Source organism: Dermacentor andersoni, chromosome 1 (assembly GCF_023375885.2).
Source record: "Dermacentor andersoni chromosome 1, qqDerAnde1_hic_scaffold, whole genome shotgun sequence".
Taxonomy (NCBI): Eukaryota; Metazoa; Arthropoda; class Arachnida; order Ixodida; family Ixodidae; genus Dermacentor; species Dermacentor andersoni.
The window spans coordinates 369,967,608-369,994,767 of record NC_092814.1 but is presented as its reverse complement, the minus strand read 5'-3'; the positions used below and the strand labels follow the sequence as shown (position 1 = coordinate 369,994,767).

Genomic DNA, 27,160 nt, shown 5'->3' with positions numbered 1-27,160 from the left:
TTGTTAGAAATCGCTAAGTCCGCTTCTGCAACCAGACGCCGAAAAATCTACGGAAGGTTAGTCATACACAGCTTTCGCTGTACATAGGAGACCTATTCGTACACGTGCTCTAGGCTGGTGTTCAGTGGAGCTTACAAATTCATAGATAATAAGGTTGCTGAAATCTGGCGTTTTATTTCTTTGTTTTGTTTTTTGTTGTTTGTGCTGACATCCTTATCGCCCATTCAGCTCATTCAGAAGTGGAATATATACTTTCCTGAAAGCATCGGTTTTGCCTTTTCTCTACACGTTGGTGGCTTCCCGATCTCCTTATCTCACTTTTATTTTTTGACAGGAACCTATTTTTGCAGCACGTATACACTTTCACGCAAGATAAAACGGTAACTTTATTTTGCCTTTGGTCCGAAGCAAGTCTCTGGCGCGAAATATAGCTTCACGCGCACTCTTTCGATGCGGTGTGAGCAAAGCCGGGAAGTTGAAACATTCTGTGGCTATCACATTGTTTTTCGAATTTCGTGCTTGGTCAGAGCGGCTCTTCGGCAGCGTTATCAAGGGACTTCTGTTATGAATGTTATGAATGTGAATGGTCTTGAGAGACGGATAATAAATGTGATGCGGAAATGTGAGGAAGGAAGGAAGGAAGGAAAAAGTGGAGAAGGAAGGCAGGGAGGTTAACCAGTTTTGCCTAACCGGTTTGCTACCCTACACATGGGAGCGGGATGGGGGGATGAAAGATGGGGAGAAGAGATAGAGGGCACATAACACGGCACACACATCGTTGGTTACAGTCTGTCACTCTTGTGCGGTACGTGACACCACTGTCACAGCCGCTTGTCCAAGCCCGTATCCTTCATAAACCGAAGTAGTCCCTTCGTCGCCTTCAGCTGCGATGTCTTCAGTCGGCGATATGTGAAAATGGTTGCAACTGGCAATGGTCTATTGTCAAGGTGCGCTAGAACGGACGCCATGGACTGTCTCTGAACATTATATTCAGGACAGTCGCACAGAATGTGTTCCAGCGTCTCCTCGCAAAGACAGGCATTGCAGAGAGCGTTGTCTTCACGAAATCTTACTCGTTTCGAAATGTGAGGAAGCTGCTAAACCTGCTTTTGGTGCTCCTTCCGTACCAATATCAAGGTGATTCGCTGTATCTTCGGGTTTGCGACAAGCAATGCAGTTGCTTTCAGTCAGCTTATGTCTTCAGCTTATGTCTTCAGTCGGCGATATGTGAAAATGGTTGCAACTGACAATGGTCTATTGTCAAGGTGCGCTAGAACGGACGCCATGGACTGTCTCTGAACATTATATTCAGGACAGTCGCACAGAATGTGTTCCAGCGTCTCCTCGCAAAGACAGGCATTGCAGAGAGCGGAGCCTTCACGAAATCTTACTCGTTTCGAAATGTGAGGAAGCTGCTAAACCTGCTTTTGGTGCTCCTTCCGTACCAATATCAAGGTGATTCGCTGTATCTTCGGGTTTGCGACAAGCAATGCAGTTGCTTTCAGTCAGCTTATTTGAGCGCGCTGCTTTATGATGCGGGTGGGAGCGCACTCACAATGTATTTTTCATACTTCGTGAGGTTTCTTTGCCAGTCGGAAAAAAATTGTACGCAATTAGTACGTCGCTGAAAACAACGCAGTCAGATGTCATTTTGTGGTGGTTACAAACGCCACATTGACACTTCAAAATTAGGACAGTACTTATCTATAGATAATTGTAATTACCGAATGAAATCTCAGTAACGAAATAATTACTGACGGCTACTCCCTTGTACTGGAAACAATATGCACTAGGTTTTCTTCGAGTAACGCAACTGCTCTTTTTTAAAGTCTTGGTGCATGACAGTTGGGGAAGACTGTACAGTTCACTCAGTAACCTAAATGAGGGCAAGGCGGATTCACTCGAAATAAAGAGAGAGAGAGATGCAAATGAGAGAAAGGCAGGGAGGTTAACCAGACTTAAAACCTCCTGTTTGCTACCCTGCACTATGGGATGGGAAAGGGGAAGTAAAGGCGGAAAGAAGAGCGTGACAAAAATATAAGCGTGAGAAAAAAAAAATATGAAAAGGGATGAAATTGGGTCATTATAGTCTTTCTAATAGGCCACTGTCACGTAGAAAAGTCAACAAAGCCTTGACCGACTTTTGCTGGGACGACAGTTCACGTCGGCATTCCAAAACTGACTGTTCTGAAAGTGTCCTGTCGTCAAGGCGTGCCAACGCGGAACTCGAAATAAGAATTGGCAACAGCTATGCGCAGCAGCGCTTATACACGGAGTCGCAGAAAAAAAAAAAGAGAGATTGGGAGGCTGCAGATTCGCCGGAAAGGCTAAGCAGTATTAGTGATAACCATGTATAAAACAATTTCACGAAGGAAGATTACACCACCGAGAGACGCCAGATTCTTGGTGGTGAGTTGTCTTGAAATTTAACTGCCTCCTAGTGTTAGGTTTTGCGTATACTTATGTAAGGCCGTATCTTCAGTGAACAATTCTTCGTGGTTACATGAAGTTCCTTCAAGTGCAAATGTTATTAAAAGTTATGTATACAGGGTGTCCCACCTAATTTTAGCCAGAGTTCAAAAATTTTCCAAATGCTACGCAGCTGGACGGAACAAAGGTAACGTTGATTGCCGTCGCTTGGAGATACTCAAACTATATGTTTTTATTCTGCCTAATTAGATAATTGGTAAGTAATAACTGTCTCCTACTATGAGGTCTTGTATATACTCGTACAACGCCATCACTTCAGCGCTCAATTCTTCGAGGTCACACGAAGCTTCTTCAAGTGATATATATATATATATATATATATATATATATATATATATATATATATATGGGGTTCGGAACGCTAGTCGGGCCCCAGCTCCCCCTCCCGCCCCAGAAAAAATGAAAACGCTCCGCCTATGCCTATAGTCTACACTCGATTCCGTGCCTATAGCGTGGTGACCAGGACATCATGCGTCGCAGGTTGAAGGCACCTTCATACGGCATTGTTTTCTAATAGTGCATAAAAACTGATTTTGCAAGGCTTCACCACACCATTATAGTTTATTCTCTTGAGTCTCAGTGAAACCGACCACCATTTAGTTGTCCTCATGTGTCAGAGCAAAGACGTCACGTTGCATCTTTCTTCGTTACCTTGAGAGAGTACACCGAACCATTTCCTCGGTCCCGTATTATTTCTGTCATTTTTATATGTATTTAGATCACGTTTATCAGTCGTTTTGGATTTCACGCAGTTTTTATTCATGCGAAAATTGTTATTATCGACGACCACCTAATAATTGTAAGCCCGTGCCGGGTACATAGTATTGTGCATAAGATTTCCGCTTTGACGACGCCAGAGAAATGGCGAGTTCTGGCACTGACACAACGGTTCAGGTGCAGAATGACAACTACTTCGTCTCCATAAATCGCCGAAACAGTGACTTATACCTGCGGACGGTATTTTTCTGACGACTTTAATTTTATTTCTATTAAAGGGTGACTTAGGGTTCACAGCTACGTGGCACTCTAATTTTGTACCATGTTCACATCGTTTTTCTTTCTTTTTTTAGCTTTCGCTCGCTTTCAGCACATGATTAAAGCAGCTCTCCCTGAAAAACCAACAAAAAAACAGCCAATTCATCCATCGTATTGTAGAGAGTTCGAACTCTGATGGAAATGATGCGAGAAAGTGGGCTTCGTGAAATGACAATAAAAAAGGAAATTGGCTATTTCAATCAAATTGAAGGTGACCGAGAGATGCAACAAGATGCAGAAAATAGAGTCTATGAATAATGGAACAAACTATGCAAATGATGTATACTACACATTCTCAATTACCACGTTTTGTGATATAGTCACTTAATAATTGCACTTTCATATGACAACCTTTTCATTCCTTTAGTCGCAATAAATATCAACTTTTCTTTTTTGCATTATCTTCAATTACAGCAATAGCGTTCACTTTCAGCTCATCGTATGGAATCCGTGCTTGTGTTCCGAAATCCTCGTGCGTATTTCCACGACAGCTTTCCATAGCGTTTTATCAATCACTTCCAGAGAAGCAAGAGTAAATAGAAAGTGCTGGCGGCCCACACACTAAACAATTTCTCACCCATAAGGGTGTAAATTATCTTGTCCCCAGGCGAACACCCTTTGCCACCTATTGGGTGCTTAAAAAAGGGTGCTAGGAAAGGGTGCAGAGGCTAGCACCCTTAAGGAAGGGTGCACAGCATAAAATTTTAAAGGGTGTAGTGGTCACACCCTTATTAAAGGGTACTATTTTACCATAACACCCTATGAAATGGGTGCTGGAAGTGTGCTCTACATTTATTCAGCCGAGCAGCAAAAGCCGAGGATTGGTGCACGACAGCAAATGTGTCCGCAAACATAGAATGCTCTACTCCACAGACAACGCCGTGTGCAGGCCGCATGCTAGCAACTGATATTTGGACAAAACAGTGTATATATATATATATATATATATATATATATATACATATATATATATAAATACAGTGCAAAAATATGCATCTTTCCAACCCATGGATGCCACTTGCCACACATTGCATAAATGTTCTATAGCTATACCTATTTTTGGACCACAATGCACAACATCAATCCAAGGACCCTACCAGCACGTATGCCTGCCATGCGAAATGAAAAATTTCATCAGGAAAGGAAACCTTCCACTTTCTTATTATCTATAGATAATAAGAAAGTGGAAGGTTTCCTCTCCTGAAAGTTATGTCACCGGCAGATGACATTCCTCCGGCAGTTTCTTCGCCATTTCTTTCCAGAGGCGTATAAGTCTGCATATATTACGAAATTTAAAGGCGTAATACGGCCACGTACAAAGACAAGAAAAAATTGATTGGTATTTACGCAAAAAAAAATTAATAAAGAAAGGCATAGCGAGCAAAAAGACGAAAGTTCTGTTCTGTTTCGCCTTCTTTTCCTCTGATTTCATCCCCAGTGTGTTCGTTTACACTGTTATTTGTCCAATAGTCACGCTTCCCTTTCCCGCTGCCTTTTATTCCCCTCAAAGCACACCGACTGCTTTATATCCCTCAGGCACGTCTCACATATACGCGCGTTAAACGAAAATTTTATTCATTTTTGCACACTTTCTTGCTTTTCCTTAGGGAAAATTACGCCATTAATCTTTTCTTTCCGCTCAGAGGCTCTCGTCGTATGCCGCCTCGTTCAACCGGCCACCTTGGAGACTATGAAGGGAGCCACCGTTGTAGGCAGGGACGTGGAATAAAAGTATAACGAAAGGCACATTTATGCCTAGTTCTCGCTGTGTTCTTTCTTTCTCTTTCTTTTTGTGCTGCGGGAAATAGGCGCCGTGATTTACAGCGCACGTGGTCTACGTCACGCCAGGCGGCTGGCGCCTCGCGGGTCGGGCGCAGTGAGCCCGGCCAGTGCGCGCTTTTCTTATCGCAGCTGACAGCGGCTCAAGACGCGAATGGTACGTTCCGCGTAACCGTAATAACAGGGTGCGATGGTTACAACATCTGCACCACACTGTCGTTCCTTTGAACTTTGTATTCCTTCAGCTCTTTGAACCCTTCTCACTTTGTGAGCACTTCCTCGGACACCGAGTTTGCCTTACGTTCCTACATGCGCTTTCCCCTAACTGCGCTCGCCTCGGCCCTTTCGACATCAATAATTCTTGTGCTCACGGCCTGCCGGACAGCTGAAGGCTCTTCTTGTGTTCAGCCTATTTCCTCGTTTACTTGCTTTAAAAAGGCATCATTTAAAAGTTAAAAAAAGGCCGTATTTTACTCATGCCTGCTGGTGCGCACGCCGCGCGTGAGAGGAAAGGGGCGTGTGTGAATGGGATCGTAGAACGTTGAGGCGTGCTCACAGGAGCTTGTGAACCTATAACGGGCTTAGAAATGGACTAAGGTTTCAACAGACTCCTTAGAATATGCGATAGGCATGAGACGCAGCTAAAATGTAATACTCGGATCATTATGCAGAGCCGTTACTGTTAACTACTGGAATGACTGGTGAAAAATATGAGACAGCAAGGATACTATTTTCTATCCTCCACTACGTACGTGGACCGGCGCTGTCGTTAAAAACTTGAAAAATTAGGGCAACAAATCCCCGTCATACGAACCACTAGTCTCTACAGCCTGTAGATTAGTACTGTTGTGCCAAATAGGCTGAGTGATAAACCGCTTCGAGAGAACAGGTTCAATGGTAGGCTTCGGTGCCTCAATTTGGGAGTTTTCCTTGAGAAAGCGCTCTTCTCCCGGATCAGGTATTGGTGTGTTAAGGACGCAAATTTGCACCGAAAGGAGGAGGAGGCTAGTGGCACGACTTCGGGAAAGTTTTAAATAAATTGCGTGCTTACCAAAGACAGCAACTGAAAGAACAGCAGATGTGCTCTGTTATGCCGAGAAGAATGCTCTTACGGCGCATACTTGGTCAATATCTGGAGTTGCCAAATACCTGAGACAAAGACTGAGGCCTTCAGTCGTAGAATTACTTATTTATGTGGAAAAAGGGAGGCAGGGAAACGACGGGAAGTCGCAAGCCACAAGTGCGTTTGACTGATTGGTAGAACGCTTGACCTCCTACACCTCATACAGATCTAGTCAACATTTGGGTAGGCTTATACTTAACTGCTGATGCATCATTAAGGAGTGTGCAATAGAAGTCGGTGGCAACTCCGTTAGACAGGATACCAGTAAGCTATCGCAGGAGACGAAAGATCTCATCAAGAAACGCCAATGTATGAAAGCCTCTAACCCCACGGCTAGAATAGAACTGGCAGAACATTGGAAGTTGATCAACAAGCGTAAGACAGCTGACATAAGGAAGTATAATATGGATAGAATTGAACATGCTCTCAGGAACGGAGGAAGCCTAAAAGCAGTGAAGAAGAAACTAGGAATTGGCAAGAATCAGATGTACGCGTTAAGAGACAAAGCCGGCAATATCATTACTAATATGGATGAGATAGTTCAAGTGGCTGAGGAGTTCTATAGAGATTTATACAGTACTAGTGGCACCCACGACGATAACGGAAGAAAGAATAGTCTAGAGGAACTTGAAATCCCACAAGTAACGCCGGAAGAAGTAAAGAAAGCCTTAGGAGCTATGCAAAGGGGGAAGGCAGCTGGAGAGGATCAGGTAACAGCAGATTTGTTGAAGGATGGTGGGCAGATCGTTCTAGAAAAACTGCCCACCCTGTATACCTAATGGCTCATGACCTCGAGCGTACCGGAATCTTCGAAGAACGCTAACCTAAACCTAATCCATAAGTAAGGGGACGCCAAAGACTTGAAAAATTATAGACCGATCAGCTTACTGTCTGTTGCCTACAAAGTATTTACTAAGGTAATCGTAAATAGAATCAGGAACACCTTACACTTCTGTCAACCAAAGGACCAGACAGGATTCCGTAAAGGCTATTCAACAATAGACCATATTCACACTATCATTCAGGTGAAAGAGAAATCTGCGGAATAAAACCAACCCTTATATATAGCTTTCATTGATTACGAGAAAGCGTTTAATTCAGTCGAAACCTAATCGGTCATGGAGGCATTACGGAATCAGGGTGTAGACGAGCCTTATGTAAAAATGCTGAAAGATATCTATAGCGGCTCCACAGCCACCGTAGTCCTCCATAAAGAAAGCAACAAAATACCAATAAAGAAAGGCGTCAGGCAAGGAGATACGATCTCTCCAATGCTATTCACAGCGTGTTTACAGGAGGTATTCAGAGACCTGGATTGGAAAGAATTGGGGATAAGAGTCAATGGAGAATACCTTAGTAACTTGAGATTCGCTGATGATATTCCCTTGCTTAGTAGCTCAGGGGATCAATTGCAATGCATGCTCACTGATCTGGAGAGGCAAAGCAGAAGAGTGGGTCTATAAATCAATCGGCAGAAAACTAAAGTAATGTTTAACAGTCTCGGAAGACAACAGCAATTTATGATAGGTAGCGAGGCACTGGAAGCGGTAAGGAAATACATCTACTTAGGGCAGGTAGTGACCGCGGATCCGGATCATGAAGTTGAAATAATAAGAAGAATAAGAATGGGCAGGGGGGCGTTTGGCAGGTATTCTCAGATCATGAATAGCAGGTTGCCATTATCCCTCAAGAGAAAAATGCACAACAGCTGTGTCTTACCAGTACCCACGTACGGGGCAGAAACCTGGAGGCTTACGAAAAGGGTTCTACTTAAATTGAGGATGACGCAACGAGCTATGGAAAGAAGAATGATGGGTGTAATGTTAAGGGATATGAAAAGAGCAGATTGGGTGAGGGAACAAACGCGAGGTAATGACATCTTAGTTGAAATCAAGAAAAAGAAATGGGCATGGGCAGGACATGTAATGAGGAGGGAAGATAACTGATGGTCATTAAGGGTTACGGACTGGATTCCAAGGGAAGGGAAGCGTAGCAGGGGGCGGCAGAAAGTTAGGTGGGCGGATGAGATTAAGAAGTTTGCAAGGATGACATGGCCAAAATTAGTTCATGACCGGGGTAGTTGGAGAAGTATGGGGCCTTTGCCCTGCAGTGGGCGTAACCAGGCTGATGATGATGATATTTAAGCGTTGTTTAACCATATAATCACAGACGAATGACAAACGCGAATACACCAGTCATGTCTCTCCATGTTCCCTTGAAAATTTATGGTCACCTTTCATGGAGAACACGGAGATAATTATTAGTTGCTGTAGACAAGCCGGCTGGCGGCAACGACCGTGCACTTAAGATCCTTCAATTATCATCACCCCACTGAACACAAAGTCTGACGAAGGAAACTCAGCCCATGAGCTCTCCACTTATTATTCTTCTGCTTCAGCCAAGCTCATGATCCTCTTCATTTTCTAAACCTCATAACTCGACATCATCCGCTTCTGCCATCCAATGCGATTCCCTTGTCTTAGTGCCCATGGTGCAAAGCTTATATACCGCCGGTTATTTGTGGTGCGCGAAGCAGTGATCTACTGTACTTCTCTTCAACTTGTAATACCAACTTTCCCACGCTTTGTGTCAAGTCCAAACTATTATCTCGCACGCTCTTAGCAATACGTCTGTCGTATATACTTTTATCGCTCACTGCGCGGTATTCAGTTTTATTTTGTTATGGCATAAAAGTTATCGCATAAAAGGCTTCACACGCGCAAGTGATAGTACTGCTACCAGCTTCTGTCCACCAATACTCACCCGGATCGAGCTGCGCTAAAGGTGAACGTGTTGGTGTCGAAGTCGAAGCGCCAAGCACCCCTGTGCAGTAGAACTGGGCCATGCTTGCTCTTGAGAATCTCCCTCCAGTCGCCGGAAAACTGCACAGAGGGAAATGAGAGGGCGTATGCAGACATCACTGCCGAGAAACACTGGCATATTTTACTAGCCTCAAGAGACACCCTTCTGCGAGCTATATCTTCGTTTAGTAATTAGACGGGCAGGAGGGATGCCTTGGAAGAACAATTTTCCCGAGATTGTATTCATTTCAGGCGTGCCGAGTGGCCGATCCCGGAAACCGCGGGCGTGCGGGTTCGTGCATTCCAATGTCGACGAGCAAAAAGAAAGCAAGCACAAAGAATCCCAGCGAAGTCCGGTCCGTGTATTGTTTGCGTGTGCGTCTGTGTGAGAATGAGAGAAACCGAAGGGGCAATTTTTTTACTGGTAACAACCACTTGAAGCCAACACATACCACATAAGTCCCATTATACCAAATAAGTCCATGCCCCATTAGTCTGAATGCATGCTGTTGGCTGTTGTTAGCACGTAGCTACATATACCGGATGCCGCAACTATCGTGCACCTAGATTTAAAAAAAAAATATGCAAATGCCACATAGCTGAACAGAACCAAGGCAGTGTTGTTTGCAGTCGCTTCGAGATATTCAGAGTATTTTTTTGCATTCCGCCTAGCATCATAATTAGTCCTAATTAATTATTCAACATCTCAGATATAACAATTACATATAAATTGTCAATCACATAATAATAGAGTAACATAAAAAACTCCCAATACAGCTTTCTGTTTCTCAATACGTGCTACATAAAACTGTTTTTCCGAGCGTGAAAGAAGGCCACGAATACACGCAACATTGCCGCGGCGGCGATTTCGCGTACATTTATGCATACATTTATGTTTACAGTTATGTTGCGCACAGTTATGTTTACTTTCATGCTGATCAGCGTTGAATCTTGTGCAATATTTACGTTTATGCACCGAACTGATCAGGACTTCAATTTCATATATTCTTTATATTTATGCACAACAGCGCTCACAAGCCATTCAGAAATAAAAGCGTTGAACCAGGCAGATGGACACTGTGAGACGTATATGCAGAAATGTCACAAGGACGAAGACGATATATGAAACTTCTGGGATTTAGGATTTACTACAGTAATGTTGCACATTTCAGCAAGTAGAAAATAAGTAGCATGATAGAGATTTCCAAAGGTAAAAACTTTCAGGCGGACGCCCTATAAGGAGGACACCCTATAAGGAGGCAAATGCACTGCACTTCAGGCATTCGCACTATTTTACGGATTCTATACCTTTTGTGTTCAGAGTGGCATGCACATACTCATTCCAAAAGTCGGGCCAACAATGAGCACATACCCAGTGGCAAAGGTGGACAAGCTCACCAGTTCCCACCTCATGAGGTGAACCTCAACCTCAATTTCCTGCGAGTGGTAGAAATTCTTTAAGTAAGGTCAACAATGCTGAGCTCAACCTCATGCGTCCGTCTGAGGTTGAGTGAAGTCGTAAGTTCAGTGAGGTCGATTGCTGGGCTCAATTTTTTCTGCAGCCGCTTACATCTATCTCATCCTTTCCTGAGCGAACGAGTCCGCCGCATTAGCTCGATGTTCTCCCGATGTAAATTTTTTTTAGAATAGGTCTACATGTACTTATCACCGCACTTGAAGCTTGTGCAGCGTTTTCTCGCGTGTGTGCTCGATGCGCGAAGCGTGCCGGACACAGCTGGTAAATCGTCTCTGCTCGAAATCTAAAGACCACGTTAGTATTCAAGTTTGCCCTACATTGTACCGCATATTCTATAGTACGGCCACTCGATCTCGTGGCCGTAGCCGCCGCCTGGCAGGCCGTCGGAACCAAGCATAGTGCGGATCAATATTCAGGTATGTGCTAGTGGTAAGTGTGCACACGTGCGTTTACGGCGTGGATATCTTGGAAACGCTTTGTTTCGTTGTCTCATAATAGCTTACTTACCTTTTTCAGCCATAAACTGAAAGCATTGCGCTGCAGTCCCTGCGCAGTAACAAATTCAATGCTTGTGTGCTTGACCCTGAGCTGTCGGTTGCACGCTCTGTTGGCTACAGACATTTCATTTTTGTTGTCGCCCAGCTCATTAGCAACACTGTGGTAGGCGTTTGATGTCGCCCTCCAGAACTTAAGTAGACGCTTCGGTGCATTAGCAATGTATTCAGCATCGGCGTAGCAAAAAATTTAGTGGCCTTCTACTCTGTGAAGGATAACCAGCGAAGCTGTATTGGAATGACTATACTGACAACGATATCTACTTATATGGTTATTGCAATATTGATTGAATAAAAAAACTTGCACCTAACTTGGTGGTTGCTATCGTCTTTATTGTGTCTCATTTGTTGCCGCAGTGACCATAGGTTTCTTGTCGCTGTGGTTAACCGCGATCTTTTCTACTGCTATGCTAGGCACGTTCTTGCCGAAGGTTAAGTCTATAGACCTTTTTGATGCGTACAGAGTTCCCAGGAGACATCCGGTTAAGCCCTCAGGAGCAACACAAGTTACAAAAGCCGATACACTTACAGGACCCTCCAGCTGGCACCAGTCTTGTTGGGGAGTTCGAGTATTTGACAATGAACTGTATTGTTAAGTGCAACAAAAAAAAAAGCCCACACATGAGTTCGACGCATGGTGCACGTTCTTTATATCTGAAAACATCAAGAATATATGCCTACAGCATACTATGCGACAAAATACTTTTTTCTTGGCTAACTGGACACTCGAAAATGGCTGACCGGAAGTTCTCTGGGGTCATGTACGCACTGTTGCCACATCGCGGATGAAAAAGGTCTATACATGACTGGTGACGCATGGTCGGCACATTCACGTCCGTGTAGCACTCAATTCGAAACCATTCCAACAGTATGGATACAATCCACTTGCCGTTGGGGCCGCGCTAGGTCGACGTTAATGTCGACGATTGGTGGGTACACTATCGCGTTTTATTATGCTTTTCCACCTTCCAATGGGAACGAAGGAGCGCCGCCATTCCACCTTACATATGGCCACGAAAGTCAACCGTCATAACATGGTCGAGAAGATGATAGCATTCAGCGATCGCCACGACTGATAACACCATGCGGAAACGGTCGGACGACTATACGTCTTTTTTTTTTATTCCACAGGGCTCTTGGCCAGCGGACACACTTTTCATCAGAACCTAGCCATATAAAAAAAAAAATTATGGTGTTTTACGTGCCAAAACCACTTTCTGAATATGAGGCACGGCTTAGTGGGGGACTCCGGAAATTTCGACCACCTGGGGTTCTTTAACGTGCACCTAAATCTAAGTACACGGGTGTTTTCGCATTTCACCCCCATCGAAATGCGGCCGCCGTGGCCGTGATTCGATCCCGCGGCCTCGTGCTCAGCAGCCCAACACCATAGCCACTGAGCAACCACGGCGGGTAACCTAGCCATATACAGCTTCGATATAAAATTTGGCATTTGCTGCAATGTCCAATGAGCGGTAAAATGCGATGTAAGTGAGTGAAATATCAGTAGTAATTAATGGCCAGGCATCATGCAATGCGAACCTTCTAAGGAAAAAAAAAGCTGAAAAAGCGTCAAAAATTGCGTGTTAGATTGCCAGGTCCCATGTATACCAGAAATTATTTAACACAGAATTTAACATGAGAATCTAACAAAAAAAGGCAGCAAGGGGGAAATTACTTGTACTAAATAACTGAATTAAACAAATTACAAATTAATAGAAATGAAAGTGTACGAAAAAACCTTCCTCAGGTGGGGAACGATCTCGCGTCTTCGTATTATGCGTCCGATGCTCTTAAATGAGCTACCGCATCGCCGTTTTGTATATCCATTTTCTTGGGTATTTGGGTATGCGCAAGTTCGCTCTTCACATCATTTTCATTAATTTATCATTTCTTATTTTCAATTAGTCATTACAAGTAATCTCCTCTGTGTCGTCCTTGGTGTCTTCGTTCGTTGGCTTCTTATGTAATGATTAATAAAAATCGGGCCCCTCGGTTAACGCCTTCCTTCTGATTCTTAACGTAGAATATGAAGATTGCTGCTTTTCGTATAAAATTGGCATTAAATCAGAGTACGGTGTCAGTTCGATGCAATCGGAGGGTTTCACTACCAGAAAATTGACCAAACCACAACGCAGAACTACCGCTTACATTTCGATGCGCACCACTGACAGCCCATTGACCGGTTTTCGATGGTTAATTAAAGTCTGAAGCCCCTGGTAGAAAGAAGGAAGCAAGGTTTGCGGAGCGAAGTGGTATTTCGTTCTCCAGGTGGGCGGCGCGAAATGACCCAATGCGAAGCAAAGAAAACAAACACAGCGCTACCCGTAAATGAAACTTTTATTCCAGTCACACAAATATATATGCCCGGAGCAAGCAGGGGGCAAAAAGAAATGGAGAATTAAAAAAAAGCAAAAGTAACACTTCAAATAAAAAAGAATCGCAATAATGTGCATCCAGATACTATGGGCGCTATAACGTAAAACTATTCCCAACATTTCTACTCCAATTCTGCAATCAGCCCACAGCGATTGGTCAAAAACTTTTTTTGGACCACCCCCACTGCACCTGTCCGTCACGCGACGTCACAAAAACCGCAATAGCTCTCCATCTGATATGACGTGTACACACAGCTAATGCATAATTTGACCGAACAAAACAAAAATAGTTATTTCTGATTCGACGCCTTTTTGTCATTAGCCCTCGACTATAGGTCAAAAATTTTCGGGCTGGCCTCGCTTCACGCGACGTCACAAAACCGCAAGATCTTACCCCGTCAAAGTGACGCGTACGAGTTAAAAGATGCATTAATATCCCGAACAAAACTGAATTTTCTTCTGAATTACTCCAGGCTGCCCCGTTCCGAAAGGAATAAAAGATGGCTGCCGCCGATCGCTCCGGCAATGGCTACTTGCCCCCGCTGGAGAACATGGGTTTATTTGCGTGTAATAAAACTTTTTGCGTGGCCGTGTAACGTTTTCGAGAACTTTCGGCACGTTTAGACCTCGTTCTGCCAACTCTTCTTTGCTGAGGATCCGTTTTAGCGTCATTCTGAAGCTTCTGTTGCATGCCGCTGCGATTGTCGACGAGCCACCGCAAGCTAAGTAAGGAAAAGCCGACCAATCGCAGACACCGGCACCACCTTCTACATCCGGTTATCGATATTCAGTGCAGTGGCTCGGCCCCATCGAATCCCTCTCCACTTGAGCATGCTCCTCGCCTCTTGCGAGCCAATTATATAAGACAAGCCGCTCAGTGTAGACAATGTTATTCGTTTTTCAAGCAAACAAAAGTGACCTCCCATGAACGAGGGAAGCATTTGATTGGTTTGTTCAGACAACCCTGCGGGTGACCACCCGATGCTTGCGTCGGCGGTTACGCAAATTTGACGTCAGGAGATTGGAATAAAAACATTTTGGAAGAGTTTTACGTTATACGGTCCTATATCGCTGAGGCATGCAACACAACAGGTTTTACAGCAATGCAGATTTCAACCTGACTTATTTATCTTAAACGTTTCTCCAATCTCCCGTGCCGCCACGTCTTTGAACTTAGAGATCACTCTGGTATAAGAGAACACCGGGGTGCAGGCGCATTTATTACGATGCAACGGTAGGTTAGAACACGACTGGCCCCTGAGAGAAACTTTATGGTCTGTTACTATATTATTTAAACAGCACCTGGTTTGACCAACGTAACTGTTGGTAATTCAAACGTTTCTCGCATGATATGGGAATGTCAATCGAAGACGCCTGTCTCATACGGCACTTTTCTTTCACGGTGCTTAATATAGCGCCCATGCGGCTTTCGCATGCCACCATCGACCATGGTGTTCATAACACCTCACAGCTCACCCGGCTTTCTCTTTGCCAAAGAAATATATGGGCACATCCCACGCACTCTAGGAATCGATATACACGTAGCTTTCGTGAGCTAATGAGGAGAAATGCGCACTAAGAAAAGAAACACAGATTTCAGTGACGAAGACGTCCTTCCTCCTTCATGGTAGACCGTGCTAGAAAAGCATAACTTGTATTTAGTTTCAAAACGCGTTGAATCACAAGACAGCCTACTTGACCTTGTAGAAACGCGCCAATGCGCCAGAGTATGATGAGAGACCTGAAGCGAATTTCGGCAATGAATGCATCCCGTAACCTTCTGTCTTCGTAAAGTGAAGTCTTTGTTTTTCAAACCATGGACGTTCGGGTTGCTACATGCAAAAAAGCGGTCATAGACCATTAGAAGGCGTCTGATAGCTCAAAGAAAAGGATCGGCTACATCAAAAAACTACCTTCAAAGTATAGCAGCGCTGATACACTCCATGACCGAGGCTAAAAAACGATATGCAGCCCGTCAAATTTCATTAGACGCAACGTGACAGCGGACAAAGAGATAAGGGAAAACACGCGGAAGGCGGGAGGTGGAAATTCAAGAGGATGAGCAAAACGAGAACAAGGTGAAAGCCGAAGCCAACGTGTCGAGAAGTGGACTTGTATTTTTCAAGGCGACAAACGCTTTCCTCGGCACAGTATATAAAGGTACTGTTCTTCTATAGGGAAGAGGGGGATAACGCTGGCGGGCGAGGCAACGAACCGACGGTGTAGAATTGAAAAGAAACTTGCGCTATTCAACGGCGGTGGAGGAATATGAGGTAGCTTCGTGTGTCAGCTGGTTGACGTGCCAATGTAGGTTTATTTTTTTCGTGGAAGGGGCCCGGACGAGGAGAGGGGGGGGGGGGATTATCTGCTCTGTTTAATATCAGTGAACCGTTGCTTTTTCTGAAAGAGAGAATAAAACGGCAGAAAATGGTGCTCGTGGAAAAAAATTTGAATAACTATATCAATACCTAAAAAAGAAAGGAAGAAAAGCTAAGCAATTCTATTAGCAACAGAAATAACTAGGTGCTGTTTTCTATAGTTAGAAATTTAGCATCGCGAACAGACTCTAAAACTCGTTTTCGAACGTTTACACCTAGCTACTGGTTGCAGTCTTCAACTTATGGATGAGGTATGATTCTCTGTATTTCTGTCTCGCGCAGAACGGAAATTTGACTGCAGGATGTAGAGTTTAATTTCATCAAACGTATGACCCGGTTGGCTGAAATTCTCGGCGACGGCTTTGGGAAGATTTTCAGCTGTGTCCGCGCGATGTCCGTGTAACTTGACGTTCATTGATTGTACAATTTCACCGATATATTGTTTCTTAGGGAAGGAACATTCAAGAATACAAATTATATCGGAACTAGTGCAAGTAGAGCTAGTTTTCACTTCGTGTGTACAGCTATTCGCGGTGATTTTAATTGTCAAGTCACTTTGAAGGTGCCCGCAGGTTTTGCACCTTGGTCGAGAACATGCTTTCATTACGGGTGAATGATGTTGGCTGACTTGTGCGTGCACTAACATGCCTTTAATGTTTCTGTTGCAGTTATAGGTCACCCTTGTTACCACCGGGAACGCATTTCTCAGAAGTTCATTACTTGTAAATTTTGGGTGGTATTTTCATAAGATGTTTACGTTTGGGAGGGCATTGTAATATTTTGTTATAAAGGCTGGTGGTCTCTCTGATTTTGGTGTAGGCTCTTAGCCGATTCCGACTGCCTCTACAATTTTCACGCGAAGTCGTAAGCCTTGTCGAGAGGAACTTCCGTACAGTTTCTTACTGCTAGCGTTGTTTTAGGGTCATCTAGGTGGTGGATATAATCGCTCCCTTCCATACAGATTCTACTTATTCGTTTCGCTTGTGCGACTAAAATTCCTCCCTTGCGGTGTTGTGGGTAACGTCTGGTGTAGTCTAAATATTGCTCGCTATCCATAGGCTTCCGCTATAGTGTCGTTCTCAATTTTATTTTCTAAGCAGGCCATAATGTCGAGGAAGTTGATTTGACTAGGAGAGTGGTGACCAGCAAATGTAATACTAGGGTGAAGGCGGTTGGTTAGCGCGCTTGTGGCGTGTTCTGATATAAATATGATGACCGTGTAACCTACAAAGGTCTGAGGTTTTAAAGAGTATAATTTTATCAGGATTTCTTCAAGCTGTCCCATGAAAATTTTGGTATAGGTGTGAGCGAATTACATTTCCATGCCAGTGCCGAAAGTTCGCAGGTAGTGAATAGAATCGAATGAGAAATATTTGAGCGTGAGAACTAACTTAAGGGGTGAGAGGTAAACTTGAGGAGCGTGTGCTTGAAAATTGACTACGTGGGACTTCGATACGGCTTCAATTCCTTCACTCATCGGTATGTTAGTGCAAAGGGCAGAATCATCCAAAGTGACTAGAATAGCTCGGTCAGAAACGATTTGGCTGGTGTTAATGCAGTCTATAATTCAAAGGGTTCTTTCTAACCTATTCGATTTCAACCGTTTTCACCGTAGCATTAAATTTACTGCCCACCACTTTCCTAGTCAAATCAACTTCCTCGATAAGATGGTCTGCACAGAAAATGGAAAACGCAGAACACCAAACTCAAAACCATCTATCGTGGAGAATTCAAGGGAGCTTTTAGGCATGTAGAAACCTCTGGGCTGATTTTCTGCGCCATGAGGTGGTCTCGCCGCTTAGAGGGTTCTCTGACTGAGCTATCTCGGTTGCTACAGTCAGCAGTTCAATCCCCCCCCCCCTTTTTTTTTCTTTAAAGTGTGCCATTGAAAGTGTTCTATTCGTAGCTATGTGACTACGGCGGTGGTGTGGAGGAGAGGTAGAACATCGAGGCACAACATCCTCCAGTTCACTACACCTTTAGGTTTGGAAAGGCGGCTAACACCGGCAAAAAATAAAATGGCGAGAGCCTGTGGCGCTGTACTAGTCGAGGTTCAGCAAAATTAGGAAGGCTCACTAAGCTTCAACAAAAGGCACTGCCTCTCCGGAGTAGGAAATGGCCTACCTGATGCAGTATTCGGCCCTACCTCCCTCATTACTCCTACACTTAACCCATGACGCTCGGTCCCCAGCAGTGGCGCAGCACCTGACCAAGAGGGCGGTCAGACCGATGACGCGGCAGAGGTTGTTAAGACTCTCTGGACCCAGACAGGCCGCCACTGGAAACTGAACCAGGCCATGTTCAACACACGAACGCTTTCTAGTCAAGCTAGCTTCGCAGGAATATTTGAGGGACTATCAGGCGCATGGCGCTAGTGAGGTTAGAGGAACTAGTGACTTATTAGTTGCTTATACAGTGCTGACTAACGGCCACGTCCTCTACTACAGAGGAATTGCAGGTAAGAAACAATACTTGGTACGATTCCTAATCCAAAAGGACACAGCGGGCAATATTGACCAATTCTACAGCAGCCGTAATAAAGCTAAACAGGAGGCATACAATAAAGTAGTACAAGCATGCTTTCCAACCTCCAGTCTCGATGATAAAGAAATAGAACAGTTTAATGAAGATATTCAATTAGCGATGAGACAAGTGAACACTCAGTATACTGTAGTCATGGGCGACTTCAATGCAAAAATGGGGAAAAAGCAGGATGGTGAACAAGCAATTGAAAAGTATGGCATCCACTCTAGGAACACTAGAGGAGAGATGTTGGTAGAATTCGCGCAAAGGGGTAAGCTCCGAATAAGGAATACCTTCTTCGAGAAGCGTAGCAACAGGAAGTGCAACTGGAAAAGCCCTAATGGAGACACAAGAAATAAAATATATTTCACACACGCTGCCGATCCCAGCATAGTGCAGGATGTAGAAGTGTTAGGGCAAAGTGCAGTGATCATAGGTTAGTGAGGGCTAGGATTCGCCGCGATTTGAAAAGAAAAAGGGTAAAATTCATCAAGAAGAAACAGGGCGACCTAGACGCAGTCAGGGTAAAAGCGGACGATTTCAGGCTGGTGCTTGCAAACAAATATACAGCTTTAAAACATAAAGATAAAGATGGCATAGAGGTCATGAATGAAACCGCAATTACCCGGGCTTCAGAAGCAGCAATTAAAGTGGGAGGTAACGCACCAAGGCAACCAGCACGGAAGCTCTCAAAAATTAATAAGGACTAACGCAAAAAACGACAACGCATAAAGGTGCACAACTCAAGAGATCAGACAGAATTCGCGGAACTGTCAAAACCGTTCGACAAGGAGAAAGTAAGGGATATTGAAAATTATAACGTGGGGAAGACTGAGGAAGCAGTAAAAAATGAATGCAACATGAAATAAGTGCCAACAAAACCTAGCACAGGACAAGCTAAGATGTATGCACTGAAAGATAAGCAGGGTGGCATCTTGGACAATTTTGAAGATATAGTAAAAGCAGCGCAGGAACTCTATACTGACCTACACACTATCCAGAGCAGTTCCGCTACCATCATTCATAGTAATGAACAGGATACAGAGCTCCCTCTAAATCTAGCGACGAAGTTAGAAAGGCCTCGCAAGACATGACCCGGGGAAAAGTGGCAGAAGAAGATGGAATAACAGTCGACTTAATCAAAGATGGAGGAGGTATCGTGCCTGAAAACCTTGCGGCCCTTTATACGAAATGTCTCACGACTTCAAGGGCTCCAGAGAACTGGAAGAATGCCAGCATTACACTAATCCACAAAAAGGGAAACGTTAAGGAATTGAAAAATTACAGGTCCATTAGATTACTTTCAATATTGTATAACGTATTCCCCAAGATATTTTTCATTTAGTTAAGGGCAACGCTTGACTTGCGTGAACCAAGAGGACAGGCTGGCTTCAGGAAGGGATACTCTAGAATGGATCACATCCATGTGATCAATCAAGCAATCCAGAAACCTGCAGAGTACAGCCGACTTCTCTATAAGGCTTTCATAGATTCTGAAAAGGCATCTGACTCAGTAAAGATACGAGCTGTCTTAGAGGCATTACGTAATCAAAGGTACAGGAGGCATGCGTAGATACAGGGTGTTTCAGCGAACACTTTCAAAAATCTTTAAAAGTTGCCCGGGGCAGAAATAATAATTCTAGTTGATGAGCTGGTCTACTCGAAACGGCGGACAATACTTGCAGAAAAAATTGAGATCCAAAATCAACTAATCAATAAATATTCACTAATAAAAATTTTAACTACTTACATTATAGCCCATATTGCAGTTTACAAATTCTAGCCATGGAGTTCACAAGGCGGATCCACTTGGAACGAATTTTATGATGACAACAATTTCGAGATATAAGTTCCCGAACTTTGCGGAATATTCACTGGAAGGCATTGGCCTTCCAGTTAATTTGTTAACAAAACGTCGTTTGATGCACTGAAGTACACAAGTAACTGGAACGCCAATTTATTTCTCCGCAAAGTTCGGGAACTTATATCTCGCAACTCGTGTCGTCCTGAGAATTCGCTCCACGTGGATCCGCCTTGTGAAGCCCACTGCTAGAATTGGTAGATTGCAATACGGGTCATAATTAGATAAAACGTTAATTAGAGAATTATTGTTAATTATTTGATTTTGCATTTCAATTTCTTGTGCGAGTAGTGTCCACCGCTTCAAGTAGACCAGCTCATAAAGTAGAATTGAGGTATTTGTCACAGGCAACTTTTAAAAATTTTGAAAGTGTTCGCTGAAACACCCTTTATCTTAGAAACCATCTACAGATTGCACAGCTGCCTTGGTTCTCCCAAAAATTATAAATATACCTATAAAGAAAGGGGTCAGACAAGGAGACACGATCTTTCCAATGCTATTCACAGCGTGCTTGGAAGAAGTATTCAGGCTATTAAACTGGCAAGGCTTAGGAGTGAAGGTGGGCTTCGCGGCTGTGCCACCGCACAGACCGCTAACCAGTTCATCCTGATCATGCCGGTTTTCGCCCGCATCATCGTCGACCTGCTCGTGTCTACCTTCTTGGCAGCCTCTTCTGCCACTTCGGGAAACTTCGTGCCTGCTGCCAATGGAAGCGAACCCAGCGTCTGCCTCCTCCCTGTCGCCCATGCTTCAGGACGTTTGACAGCGGTTCCAGCACCGCTGTGGATCATCGAAACTAATCCAGCTACCGTATCGCCATCGACAACATCAAATGCGCAACCTATAAAGCTGCAACCACCGTCCACCGCGCACTGTGGGCTTCGCGGCTGTGCCACCACACAGACCGCTAACCAGTTCATCCTGATCATGCAGGTTAGTAGTTGGTATCAAGCTCCTTCTAAAAAATCAAGTGATTACTTTTTGGTGCAGCTGCCAAGCCCACAGTGCTGCATTTTACTTATTTCTGAATGTATTGAAGTCATACGTGCCTTGCTACTGCTATCAGGGGACATAGAGACAAACCCCGGTCCTGAAAAAGCCGTCCTCGACGAACTGAAAAAATTGTCTACTGGCCAGGCCACACTAATATCCGAGATGCAGAGCCTCAAAACCCAGCTAACGAGCACAAACTGCACTATTGCTAATCTAAGCACCCGCCTCACAGACTTAGAAAATCTCTGCAAAAATCTTTTAGCTCTCCGAACAGAAGTTGACGCCATTAGCACTAAGACCGGTCAACTAACCCATCGTATGTGCGATATTGAAGAGCGCCTTGACGACCTCGAGAACCGTTCCCGGCGCAACAATTTAATATTCTACGGTTTTCCTGACACTAACCCGAAGGAAACATACGTTCAATCGGAGCAAATAATCGTAAGCCACTGTCTTGGACGCTTTGGTCTTATAGTCGAGCCCAAAGATATAGAGCGAGCACATCGACTAGGGCGTTACACCACTAACCGCAAACGACCCATCGTAGTGAAGCTTTCATCCTTCAAAACTAAAGAATCTATCCTCTCAAACGGTCCAAAACTAAAAGGCACAAATTTCAGCATTGGGGAAGACTTCACGCGTCCAGTTCGAACCGCCCGAAAACAGCTCATTGCCTTTGCTAGGAGCAAATCCGTACCATTTTCATTACGTTACAAAACATTGCATATTGGAGCCCAGCGATATATCTTTCACACTGCGTCAGGAACTGTCAAAGCCGTATCGTAGGGATCATGTCGCCGTCAGCAACCACGCCATCAGCACCATAAATGCGCAAGAGCGAATCTTTCATTCTCTGTACTTTATACTAACATACGTAGTTTTCTTCCGAAACGCGTGCTCCTGTCTAATCTAGTACAATCAACCGGCAGTAGTATACTGATACTAACAGAAACATGGCTCAATGACGACATTTCAGATACGGAGGCACTGGCTGACTTGCCGAACTTTAACATTTTTCGCCACGACCGCAAAAATGCACGTGGCGGGGGCGTACTCATCGCCACTAACAAAGAACTATCATGCTCTCTAATCAGTACATCTTCACAACTGGAATCACTGTGGGTAATGTGTCGTGCCCCTCCCGAAGCAATAATACTTGGGGTATGCTACAGGCCCCCTCGAACTGATCCAGATTTCGCCCTCGAACTTAATGAAATATTATCCCAGCTTACTAAAAAACACCCCAATGCACACATCCTCCTTTATGGAGACTTCAACTTCCCTAGCATTAATTGGCACAATCAGGCTTCACCAACTTCAGGAAATACAGAAGCAAGCGAATTTATTAATGTTTGTCTCAACTTTGGCCTCATCCAACAAGTAACAGAACCGACGCGCGTCCCTTGTGAATCCTCAAACATTCTAGACCTTCTACTAACGAATAACCCCGAAAGCTTAAAATCTATCGCATATTTACGAGAAATAAGCGATCACAAAATCATTCATACCACTTTTAACTTCGTCCCCAAAACATGTTCCGTCTTCCGCAAAACAATTCACTTGTACGATAAGGCTAACTATGAAGCAATTAATAATGAATTACGAGATTTTCTGCCTGTTTTCCAATCCAATTTCGGTTCCCGTTCCCTCAATGACAACTGGCTAGTGATTAAAGACAGAATTACTGACCTGACTAATAAATTCATCCCCACGGCGAGCTTTCTTGCCAATAAAAATAAACCATGGTTCTGTAAAAATTTAAAAAGACTCGAAAATAAGAAAAAGCGCCTTTTTCCTACTGCAAAATGTGATGGAAGTCCGAGCGCATGGGACAGGTACTATTCTGCGGAAGACGCTTATTACACTGCAATTCGGAAAGCGCGAGAAACATTTTATCATAACGACTTAGCTAAAATTCTAAAAACTAACCCTAGAAAATTTTGGGAAGTCATAAACCCGCAACAAACACATGACATCACACTTACAAGCGATAAAGACGAAAATATGAGCGACGCTGTTTGTGCTGACACTTTTAACATCGCGTTTTCATCCGTGTTCACTGAAGAAGCCGACTTGCCTCTTCCTACGCCACCTACTGCGACACTGCCAATGATGGCCCCTGTTGAAATTTTTGTCGCTGGCATTCCATCACTCATTGACAAATTAAAACTTTCATCATCGGCTGGTGTCGACGACATTAACTCAAGACTGTTAAAAAATACTAAAGAAATTATTGCAGTGTATTTTTCGATGCCCTTTTCACTTTCACTTGAAACAGGAATCTTACCAGACGACTGGAAAGAGGGCAAGGTCATTCCAGTCCACAAATCAGGTAACAAACAATCCCCGCTAAATTACCGCCCGATTTCTCTAACAAGCGTCCCATGCAAAATTATGGAACACGTCATATACTCTCACATTATGCACTTCCTTGACACTAACAATTTTTTTCATCCTTCCCAGCACGAATTCCGTAAATCTTTATCTTGTGAAACCCAACTTGCCATATTTCTTCATGATCTACACTCTAATCTCGACCTCAACCTTCAGACCGATGCAATCTTTCTCGACTTCGCTAAAGCATTCGATACAGTATCACACAAACGCCTTATACTAAAACTCTCCCAGCTGAATTTGCACCCTAACGTTTTCGCATGGATCGTAGCATTTCTCAACAAACGCTCCCAGTTTGTTTCAATTAAAAGTAGCCGCTCCAGCTCCCTCCCTGTAGCATCCGGCATCCCCCAAGGATCTGTACTCGCACCCCTCCTGTTCCTTATATATATTAACGACCTGCCTGTAGATGTATCCTCCCATATCCGTTTATTTGCCGACGACTGTGTCATCTATCGCACAATTACAAAGATTTCTGATCAAACTACACTCCAACATGACCTTAACCTTGTACAACAGTGGTGCGATCTTTGGTTAATGAAGCTTAATCCTACTAAATGCAAGCTCGTTTCCTTTCATCGCAAACTTAATCCCCTATCATTTTCATACCTGATCTCCCACTCCACTGTCGAACAAGTTCAAACATACAAATATCTAGGCGTCACCTTATCCTCTGACCTTTCATGGAACGCACACATCAGCAATATCATATCATCCGCGAACAGATCCCTCGGGTTTTTAAAGCGTCATTTGCGTCACGCACCATCAGACATAAAACTTCTCGCGTACAAATCACTCATCAGATCGAAACTAGAATATGCAGCACCCATCTGGAGCCCGCATCAAGCATACTTGAGAAACGAACTAGAATCTGTACAAAATCGTGCCACTAGGTTCATCCATTCTTCATATTCATACGACATAAGCATATCATCCCTAAAACGTAAAACTGATCTTGCTAATCTTTCTGTGCGTCGCCGCATCGCCAGTCTTTGTTTGTTCCACAAATTATTTCACAGTCCGCTCAATCAAGCACCGTATATCATCCCACCGGCGCGCATATCCCCCCGTACGTCCCATCCTTACTCAATCGCACGCGCACGTGCTCGCACCACTACTTTTGCAGCCTCATTTTTTCTTCGCACAGCAGTGGATTGGAATGGCCTTCCCCGGAACATTGCAGCCATCACGTGTTCATCAACTTTTGCGGACCACTTAACTACATTTGTTTCTCATGAAGATCGCTCTCTGTAACCTTGATTTGTAAACCCACCCCTTATGTAATACCCCCTAACCGGGGTCTTTAAGGTAATAAAGTGATGTGATGATGATGTGATAAATGGTGAATATCTCAGCAACCTTCGATTTGCAGATGACATTGTCCTGTTCAGCAGCGCTGCGGACGAACTACAACAAAAAATTGAGTATCTTCACAGAGAAAGTGTAAAAGTGTTAATACGGTAAACACCAAAGTAACGTGTCATAGTCTGGCAAGGAAAAAAGAATTCAAGATCGCCAGTCGGCCTCTTGAATCCGTGAAGGAGTACGTTCATTCAGCTCACTTACTCACAGGGGGCCCTAATCAAGAGAAGAAAATTCACAGAATAAAATTGGATTGGAGCGCATACGGAAGACATTGTGAGATCCCAACTGGAAGCTTACCATTATCATTGAAAAGAAAGGTGTACAATCAGTGCATTCTACTGGTGCTAAGATATGGGGCAGAAACTTGGAGGTTGACAAAGAAGCTCGAGAAGAAGTTGAGAACCGCGCAAAGAGCGATGGAACGAAAAATGTTAGGCGCAACGCTAGGAGACAGGAATAGAACGGTGGGGATCAGAGAGCAAGCGGGGACAGCCAATGTTTTACCTGACAGTAGGATAAAAAAATGGAGCTGGGGGAGGGGGGGCATGTAATACACAGGATGGATAACCGGTGGACCACTGGGGTTACAGAATGCGTGTCAAGAGAAGTGCAGTCAAGGACGGCGGGTGGGGCGACAGAATTAGGAAATTCGCCGGCACAAGTTGGAATCTGTTGGCACAGCACAGGGGTAATTGGACATCGCAGGGAGAGGCCTTCGTCCTGTAGTGGACAAAAATAGGCTGATGATGATGGTGATGCTGATGATCATAAAAACTCAAGTCTGCTGAGCAAGAACTTCGTACATTGGCGAACACCAAAAGTCTTTTTTCTGCAGAAGAAAAATTGTGTTTTTTTTTTCGTAAAGTGGCCATAAAGAAAAAAAATATGCAGTTTGAGTTTTTCAGAAAGGAGACATGTACAAAGCGAACGTACACCTGTTACACTAGAGAGTGATTTCAGTAGTATATCAAGGTGACACGTGCGGTTCAAGAACAAAAAGCACCGAGTATTTCGCCTCGCAATTTAATTATTGTAGTTTAGTACGGGGGACCGCAATACAAACGAACATGAATAAAGCAATTAAATTACAAAAGGTGATTCTCCGGCACACTGCTAGTATCAATATCGAATCGACCACAATATCGTAGTCACAGAGATGCAAAGTTACAGGAGTAGATTGATACAACGCGTATCGCGTTTTACGGATAAATTATTTTGCAAAAGAAGGATTAAGAGATTTTCTTACATCGATAGCGACTCTGCAGCGCCATGAAATATAAAAAAATCTCCGAAACCCTCATCCTTGGTTTGTGCCACGTTTTCGCACTGAATACAAATTGCAATCCATTAAACACAACCTGCCGAAAGCCCTCAGTAATCATGTTCACAATACTACTTAGTCTTGCAGAGAATTGAAGATGTATTTGCTTCACTTATGAGCATATACGTATATTCATGTATAACGATGCTTATGGTATCACCGCGTTTTATGTTTTTTCTTGATGAGTATCAGATATGGCTGAATGTTGTCTGCTTGTGTATTGCATGTCAGTTATTTTTTCAAGAGGCTTGTATGCGAAAAAGTGCCAAATTAATCGTTTCGAACTTTGGTCGTTACTTTAGTACGTTTCGAACTGCTTTAGTTTGTTTTGTGTTCTTATGTACGTTGCAAGTGTAGCAGCTGTTATCGCGCTGTCATGTACGACGGCTTCCGGGTACAGTCAAGCTGCTGACGGCAGCTTTTAGCCAAAGAGGATGTTTCTATTGTATACTAGACGAATAAATAATGTTCAATTGAACTGAATTAAATGCTTGTCCACACTGTCATTGAGGACGCCGTTAAAAAATATAGGTTCATGTATTTTCCGTTTTTGTACACCACATAAAACGCCTTAGTTTTCTTCACGTTACGGATCAAAGAATATTAATTTGTCCGGCTGAATGCAGCCGTACTGCACTTTTTAAGCTTTTCTTGTAATTTTGCTTGCATAGGTCATTTTACAGCTTTG

General features: G+C 43.8%; 1 protein-coding gene across 5 annotated transcripts in view; it reads right to left on the bottom strand.

The window, feature by feature from the left end:
- LOC126516448 (papilin-like) overlaps positions 1-27,160 on the bottom strand; it is a 530,520-nt gene that overhangs the window by 347,351 nt on the left and 156,009 nt on the right. For all 5 annotated transcript variants that reach the window (XM_055064066.2, XM_055064065.2, XM_050166565.3 and 2 more), the window contains exon 3: positions 9,191-9,309. In XM_055064066.2, the coding sequence (XP_054920041.2) occupies positions 9,191-9,309 (119 nt within the window). The remainder of the gene's footprint in view (positions 1-9,190; positions 9,310-27,160) is intronic.